Source organism: Danio rerio, chromosome 21, assembly GCF_052040795.2.
Source record: "Danio rerio strain M-AB ecotype USA chromosome 21, GRCz13ab, whole genome shotgun sequence".
NCBI lineage: Eukaryota > Metazoa > Chordata > Actinopteri > Cypriniformes > Danionidae > Danio > Danio rerio.
The window spans coordinates 7200001-7210000 of NC_141041.1; the positions used below are offsets into that span (position 1 = coordinate 7200001).

Below are 10000 nucleotides of genomic sequence, written 5' to 3' on the forward strand. Positions count from 1 at the left end.
CGGCCGCCGCATCTGGCTCGATTGACTTGGGCTGGAATCGGGCAGTGAGTCCAGGCATCCGGAGTAGGTCCAGCAGAGGTAGTCAGTCTGAGCTCTGAGGGGTAAGTCTCTAGCCGGAACTGGCTTGAGTGTGTTTTGCTATCTGGGTGGTTAGGCGTGTATCAGCAAACTAATAAAGCCCGAAAAAAGCTCTGACCTTAGCGAATAAACAGTGTTCCACCAGGATCATGTATGTCAGAAACTGTAGTTTACTGCTGAACTCATTTTGTCATGGTAAAATAACACAGAAATCGAATAATAACACTTCAGTCTCCTGCCGAAGCTCAGACGCGCTGCTTTGAGAAACTGTCAATCACAGCTGTCAATCACGATGACACGCCCAGCATTAAATTACTGCTAAAAACAAACTGTTTACAAAAATGAAGATCTGCACCTATTTCAGCACAATAACCAGTGCCTTAATCGACCAGAACCATCTTTCGGGACAGTTTATTGCAAGTGTAATAATTTTTTTTATTTGGGCTCAAGTCTCCTTCATTAACACGGAGGAGGCGGGCTTTATGACTTGTACTGCAGCCAGCCCCCAGGGGCACAACCACGCACAACCATCTCTAGGGTTTACAGAGAATGGTCTGAAAAAGAGAAAATATCCAGTGAGCGGCAGTTCTGTGGGCGCAAATGCCTTGTTGATGCCAGAGGTCAAAGGAGAATGGCCAGACTGGTTCCAGCTGATAGAAAGACAACAGTAACTCAAATAACCACTCGGTTCAACCGAGGTCTGCAGAAGAGCATCTCTGAACACACAACACATCCAACCTTGAGACGGATGGGCTACAGCAGCAGAAGACACACCGGGTGCCACTCCTGTCAGCTAAGAACAGGAAACTGAGTCCACAATGCACACAGGCTCAACAAAATTGTACTATTTAAGATTGGGAAAAATGTTGCCTGGTCTGATGAATCTTAATTTCTGCTGCAACATTCGGATGGTCGGGTCAGATTTAATGTGAACAACATGAAAGCATGGATCCATATATATATATATATATATATATATATATATATATATATATATATATATATATATATATATATATATATATATATAAACAGGACCAATTATGCAAAAATCCCTTTTATAAGGGGTTTGTTATCAGTATTATTATATTAATGTATTAATAGTAACAGTTTAATCTTCATATTTCTGTAAATAATGTACCATATTTGTGATGAAAAAAGTTACTTTGTTTAATGACGTGTATAGCTGTGTATTATAACATGTTTATATTTTCAAAATGTTGTAATTAATATTTTATTTCAGAGAAAACCTTAAATCAACAAAAAAAAAACATTAAAACATCATAAACATTAATCTTTTCTTTCAAAAGGGAACGTTTCAGCCCTGTACTTGGAGAAAATGGAAGCCTTGATGAACAACACTGGACAGGTGAACCATTAAGCTACCCACAATGCATCAGCACTCACATATGAGTGAAGGACCGTTCACATATTGCATCTTTTGTGCGCACAAGTTTATTATTTCAATTAGAGCTTGTTAGTGCATGTTGTGAGCAACACACGCTTGCACACCGCGCTCGCTTTTTCCAGGCCTCCCTAGATGAAAACATCTCAACTTTTCCGAATGCTGCTAACCCACCGCAAGTCATGTGACAAGAATCGACCAATCAGCTTCATACTTTACACATTTAAGTAGACTAATTATTTCAGATGAACACAGAACAACAAACACTGCAGTGCTTTTTAAATTTCTCCATTGATTAAACTTGTATCAGAGCTGCAGCAATGGTTTGTCAGTTCGTCATCCTCTAAGAAAATGGCTGATGGCTGCCTAAAACCAAGGAGTGCCAGCAGAAAGCACATTGAAAATAGTGAAGGAAGTGATGCGCTTACGCCTTCCCTGAGCTTACCACACGCTTTTAGACGTGATATGTGAACAGCCCCTTAAACTCCCATTATTGACGAGTTACTGCACAAATTCAGTTCAGATACTATTGACCATAAATTGCATTGACTATTGTTACAATTGAAAATGATATATTTGTGTGTGTGCGTGTGTGTGTGCGTGTGTGTGTGTGCAGCATCACCTGAATGCGACGTGGGCGTCTCTGTCCCGCTCTGAGTGTCAGGAATGGGGGGGTCAGCTGGTGGGAGCGACGTGTGACTTCGTCCCAGACATCACACTCATGTCTTTCATCCTGTTCTTCGGCACATACGCCTGCTCCATGGGGCTCAAGAAGTTCAAGACCAGCAGATTCTTTCCCACTACGGTACACACACACACACGCGCGCACACATGCACACACTTATAGACATAAACACACATGCTTGCACACACACGCGCACACATGCACACACTTATACACACATGCACGCACCTATACACGCAAATGCACAAATATGCACATACACACTATACATACAAAGACACTACACACACACTCAAACATACTGTAAATACTTACACACCCCTACCACAAACACACACTCTCACACATACACAAATGCACACACACACACACACAATCACACAAGCACGCACCTATACACGCAAATGCACAAATATACACATACACACTATACATACAAAGACACTACACACACACTCAAACATACTGTACATACTTACACAACCCTACCACAAACACACACTCTCACACAAACACACACTAATACACATTCACTCACACACACACACACACGCGGGCACACATGCACACACTTATACAAGCAAATGCACACACACAATCACACAATCACACATGCACACACTTATACACATAAACACACATGCTTGCACACACACGCGCACACATGCACACACTTATACACATGCACAAATATACAAATACACACTATACACACAAAGACACTACACACACACTCAAGCATACTGTACATACTTACACAACACCACCACAAACACACACTCTCACACATAAACACACAAACACACACTAATACACATTCACTCACACACACATACACACACGCGGGCACACATGCACACACTTATACAAGCAAATGCACACACACACACACACACACACACACACAATCACACATGCACACACTTATACACATAAACACACATGCTTGCACACACATGCGCACACATGCACACACTTATACACATGCACAAATTTACACATACACACTATACACACAAAGACACTACACACACACTCAAGCATACTGTACATACTTACACAACACCACCACAAACACACACTCTCACACATACACACACAAACACACACTAATACACATTCACTCACACACACACACACACACGCAGGCACACATTCACACACTTATACAAGCAAATGCACACGCACACACACACACACACAATCACACATGCACGCACTTTTACACACAAATGGACACACACACTACATACATAGACACCACACAAACACATACTCAAACATACTGTACATACTTACACACCACACTACAAACACGCACAAACACACTCTCAAACACATATACACAGACACTCACACATACAAACACAAAAACACACACTCTCACACAAAAATACACATACACACAACACACGCACACACACACACACAAACACACACACAGACATTCTCACACGTGCCCACTTAGACATGTAAACTCACACACTGTACATACATAGACACCACACACACATAAACAGACACATACACTTAAAACACACACACATACTGTACATACTTATTGCAAGCACACACACGTACAAACACTCACTCCACACAAACACACATTCTCACACATACACACACAAACACACACTAATACACATTCACTCACACACACACACACACACGCAGGCACACATTCACACACTTATACAAGCAAATGCACACGCACACACACACACACACAATCACACATGCACGCACTTTTACACACAAATGGACACACACACTACATACATAGACACCACACAAACACATACTCAAACATACTGTACATACTTACACACCACACTACAAACACGCACAAACACACTCTCAAACACATATACACAGACACTCACACATACAAACACAAAAACACACACTCTCACACAAAAATACACATACACACAACACACGCACACACACACACACAAACACACACACAGACATTCTCACACGTGCCCACTTAGACATGTAAACTCACACACTGTACATACATAGACACCACACACACATAAACAGACACATACACTTAAAACACACACACATACTGTACATACTTATTGCAAGCACACACACGTACAAACACTCACTCCACACAAACACACATTCTCACACATACACAAACATGCTTTCATACATACAGTACACACCACACACACTTACACACATACTGTATGTACATACCACACAAACACACACTTACATACAAACTGACTTTACACATATTGTACACACATACAAACACATACACACACATACATACAGAAATACAAACCTCACACATGTGCATGCTTTTACACACAAATTCCACACATGAACAAACACACACACACACACACACACACACACACACACACACACACACAAACACAAATATCCAGATGCTACACATCACAAGGGCACTCACATATAGACACACACACACACACACGTCACCAGCGCACTCACATAAAAACAAACACAATGCGCACACATCCACAAACACACACATACATACACACACACACACACACACACGTCTCCAGGACACTTAATGAGGAGCTTCACTGTCTCATACAAGACTCATGAGGACTCTCATCCTCACAGGAATAGAGCAAAACACACACACACACACACATACACACACACACATACACACACACACATACACTATGGTTTAGACTGCAATCTGAAAGTCATTGCTTCTGCATTAAAGTGGTCTTTTGCTTTGGCAGCTGTGATGGAAAATTGTCCATCCCTGATCCTTACAAAAATGCTGAAGCATATTAGCAATCTGCACTCATTAAGCCTCCATTAATCTGCACTAATGAGAGATTACAGCTAAAAAGATTACAGCTTTCACTTTCAGTTCTGCTGTTGACGATCAACCTGGAGTTGACGATCAGTGATGAGTTTGAGTTATTATTATCGAGTATTGCATTTAACAAAAGCTGTTTACTACTGAGCAGCTTGTAAAATAAAATTAAATAAATGAAATGAAATCATTTATTTAAATTATTTATTTATATAAATAATAAAATTAAATTAAATTAAATTAAATTAAATTAAATTAAATTAAATTAAATTAAATCAAATCAAATCAAATCAAATCAAATCAAATCAAATCAAATCAAATCAAATTAAATTAAATTAAATTAAATTAAATAAAAAAAACCGGCCCGGGAAAAGCGGCAGAAGATGAATGAATGATGAATGAATAAAAAGTAAATAAAAAATTAAGTTACATTGAATTAAAAATATTTAAAAATAAAATAAAAAGATTAATAATTTTTTTAATAAAATAAAAATTATTTAAAAAAAATAAAAAGTTGAATAAGCTAAAATAAAAAAATATTTTTAAAAGATAAATATAATTTAGTATTAAATTAAATTAAAATAAAAATATGTTTAAAATAAAATAAAAAATAAATACAAAATTAAAATAAGTTAAATTAAGTTAAAACAAAATTAAATAAATGAAAAATACTTTTAAAAGATAATTAAAATAAATTAAATGTAAACTTTTTAATAAAAGCATAAATTACATTAAATAAAATTAAATTAAATTAACTAAAAAAAATAAATAAAATGATGAATAAAAATGAAAATGAAATAAAACAAAAGATTTTAAAAATAAAATAAAAAGATACATAAAAAATAAAATAAGTTAACAATTAAAAAAAAAAATATATATATATACATATATATACATATATATACATATATATATATATATATATATATATATATATATATATATATATATATATATATATATATATATATATATATATATATAGACACCACACAAACACACACTTAAACAAAGGCACAAACACTTAAAACACACATATGGTGATTCTAGAGTTTTTAGATTCTAGAGTTGATATGGTAACACAACAACTGTAGTAATATCAAAAAATGACTCAAAACTGCAATTTTCTGGACAATTGGCTATATTATACTACAATACACTTATTTACACTTATGTTTACTGTAGTAAAAACTAAAGTATACAAAGTTTATTACGCTATTCCAGTTTACCAGTTCACTATAGTCAATACTACTATATGTGGTAGGTTCTATCAATAAAGAGTTATAAATACTGTAATACAGTATAACACTCTTTACTGTAGTATTGTTCAAAAAGACCATAGTATTTACTTTAAATTACTTTATTATGTTTTTCATGATGTTTGAACTTAAGTAATGAACTTACAGGAACTTTAATAATATTCTTGTTAAATCATAATTTGTATACTGTATGCACCCGTATGAATCCTATAGTAAAGGGTTGTTTCTATGTCTGCAGGTCCGCAAGCTGATCAGTGATTTCGCCATTATTCTGGCCATTCTGATCTTCTGCGGTGTGGACGCTCTGGTCGGCGTTGATACACCCAAACTCATCGTGCCGAGTGAATTCAAGGTGTGTATTTGTGCTGAAAGACTTTAATCTCTGTGTGAGGACCCTCTGTGTTACTGTAATCCTTTAATAGTGGAATATTATACCTTCAAAGCACTCCAAACCTCTAATTCAAGTGTGTGAATGTGTGTGAGAAACAAACATTAGACACAAGTGTGTGTCCTGTACGAGTGTGTGCTTGTATTGTTCCAGCAGAAGCTCCGTTTACATAGAGCTGAATCAATACAACGTCCACTTTATGGCGTCTTTCATTAGAAACATTAACTAAGCAGAGCAGACGATGTAAAGCAGAACAGATCAATAGAGAACAGAGCTGAAAAAGTCATTATGATGCTCGTATTTCTGTCTGAATGTGTGTTTGCTCTGTAATGAACGTGAATTTTGTAATGTTTGTTGTTTGGATATTATGTAATGTTTGCTGATGGATGTTATGATTATTATAAACACAAAAACTATGTATATAATTATTATATATATATTACTATATACACTCACCGGCCACTTTATTAGGTACACCTTACTAGTACCGGATTGGACCCCCTTTTGCCTTCAGAACTGCCTTAATACTTTGTGATACATAGATTCAACAAGGGACTGGAAATATTCCTCAGAGAACAACCATGCCACGTTCAAAGTCATTTAAATCATCTTTCTTCCCCATTCTGATGCTCTGATGTTTGAACTTCAGCAGACTGTCTTGACCGTGTCTACATGCCTAAATGCATTGAGCTTTTGCTATGTGATTTTTGCGTTAACGAGCTCTTGGACAGGTATACCTAATAAAGTGGCCGGTGACTGTATATTCCTTATTTGTGATATTTTTCAAATATTTCACAGCTGATGTTTAACAGATTTTATCGCATTTATTTTTATATTTTTCTTCTGGAGAAAGTCTTATTTCTTTTAGTTTGGCTGGAATAAATACAATTAAATGCTAAGATCAATATTACTGACTCCCTTAAGAATTTATTATTATTTATTAGATTGGCTACAGAACAGAACTAATTAAGCCTATAAATTGCACTTTAATATCAATACAAAATGAATTAGTTATTCAAAATTAATTATTCAACCAATTATGTTAAAAAATGTGTTGAAAAGAAATCTCTTTGTTAAACTGCACTTATATAAATATTTGAAATATATTAGAAAATATCTGAAAAATTATACAAATTTCACTGGATTGTTAATTTATTTATACATATGCACACATACAGTATAAACTCTTGCTTATAGAATATATATAAAAATTATATTTATAAAATTTAAATCAAGAAAATGTAAGATGTGGTTTTAAATAAAAATGAATGAATAAATTATAATAATAAATGTATGTTTATAAGTAAATAAATAAGTAAATAAATAAATAATAAAAATACAATTATATTTATAAATAAATAAATTATACAAATACATTTGTTTATAAATAAATAAAGTAATTACTTAATTAATTATGATAATACATTTATGTTTAGAAAACAATAAATGATAATAATAATAATAATAATACATTTATGTTAAGTATCTAAAAATATATATATTCTTTTAATACATTTATGTTTTTAGTAAATAAAGAAATAAATAATGAATAAATTATTATAATACATTTATGTTTGTAAGTAAATACAAAAGTTATGATAATATATTTGTTTGTAATTAAATAAATAAATAAATAACTGAATAAATTATAATGATACATTTATGTTTATAAGTAAATAAAAATTATGATAATATATTTGTTTATAAGTAAATAAATAAATAAATATAAATAACTGAAAAATTATAATAATACATTTATTTTTATAAATAAATAAATTATGATAATATATTTGTTTATAAAAAAATAAATAAATAAATACATTATAATAATACATTTATGTTTATAAGTAAATAAATAAATTATTATAATATATTTGTTTATAAGTAAGTAAATAAATTTCATTCATTGAGGTAAGAAGAATAAAATTTCTAAATTCTTTATATTTATGTATTTTAAGTTGTTTTCTTTTTTTTCACTGAACATTTCTAATGTCTGATACCACACAGATTTTTTATAAATGTTTAGATATCATATTTAGTGTGTGTAATGTAATTACGTGTATATAAATTAATGTTTTTGTGTAAATGCAATATTTACATACATTTGCAAGTTATAATTTTTTTTATATCTTTGTGTATTATATATGTACATTGCTTCACCATATTTATCAATAATTTAGTAGAGTAGATATAAAATATGTGTCTTGTTTATTGATATCAATTAATAAGGTAAAACAATGTACATAGTTTTCTAATCAAATCTCAAGTTGTGTGTTTATAATCAATAAAAAATGTGTATCTACGGTGAAATGTATTATAGTTGGTGGTTATCCTCACATGATGGAGATCAGATTATGTTTTTAGCTTCTTATTCTCCTGTATTTTTAATTCATGTGTTACTCTAAACAGCCGACGAGTCCGCATCGAGGCTGGTTTGTGGCCCCGTTTGGAGGAAACCCTTGGTGGGTTTATCTGGCGTCTTTCTTGCCCGCTTTGCTGGTCACCATCCTCATCTTCATGGACCAGCAGATCACAGCCGTCATCGTCAACCGCAAAGAGCACAAGCTCAAGGTACGAGCTTAAAAAAAAATACACACAAATTCCCCGGAGTGAATATTATCAGGGATTAAACAGGAAGAGGATTACAACTACCTGCTGCACGCAAACCACTGCTATTGCCTGACTCCTATCACTGGTGTTCAAAGTCACCATGAAATCATGACATGAACCATTCTAACTTTTCTTTACAATATTACAATGTTTTTTTATGAATAATTAATCTGTGCAATTTTCATTTCACAATTCATCTTATTTGCAGTTTGTAAGAAAGACTTCAGGCCAACAACAAACCACAACCATCTAATCTAACTGCTACATACAAAATCAAGCCCCGCCCTACATTTGTTCTCATTCAGAAAGCTGTTTCAATACATTGCTATAAAGGCAAAACCATATGGAGAACTACATTTCAAATATCTAACAGATGTTATTTTTCTTGTTGGACTGCAGAAAGGAGCCGGGTATCATCTGGACCTGTTCTGGGTGTCGATTCTCTTGGTTGTGTGTTCGTTCTTGGGTTTACCATGGTATGTCGCAGCGACTGTGATCTCCATCGCCCACATCGACTCGCTCAAGATGGAGACCGAGACGTCCGCTCCTGGAGAACAGCCCAAGTTTCTTGGAGTCCGGTGAGAGTTTGTAGCAAAAAATGGAAAATTAACTAAGAAAGCAGTGGGCGTGGCTTGTTTTTTTTACTGCGAGCTGATTGGATGTAGTGAAGTAGGCGTTTCATTCAGAAACATCGGGAAAAGGGTTTGGGGAGAGTTATAACCTAACAGACTCCTCCCGCTCACCATTTCTGTTT

At 34.0% G+C, this 10000-nt stretch overlaps 2 protein-coding genes across 5 annotated transcripts in view; both read left to right on the top strand.

The window, feature by feature from the left end:
• rexo4 (RNA exonuclease 4) overlaps nt 1–10000 on the top strand; it is a 174015-nt gene that overhangs the window by 157530 nt on the left and 6485 nt on the right. The window lies entirely within an intron of this gene.
• The window catches only part of slc4a4b (solute carrier family 4 member 4b), a 124790-nt gene that overhangs the window by 94074 nt on the left and 20716 nt on the right, over nt 1–10000 (top strand). For all 4 annotated transcript variants that reach the window (XM_087300584.1, XM_087300583.1, XM_087300586.1 and 1 more), the window contains 5 exons: nt 1389–1447; nt 2100–2288; nt 6487–6600; nt 9046–9207; nt 9646–9824. In XM_087300584.1, coding sequence (XP_087156710.1) covers nt 1389–1447; nt 2100–2288; nt 6487–6600; nt 9046–9207; nt 9646–9824 — 703 coding nt within the window. The remainder of the gene's footprint in view (nt 1–1388; nt 1448–2099; nt 2289–6486; nt 6601–9045; nt 9208–9645; nt 9825–10000) is intronic.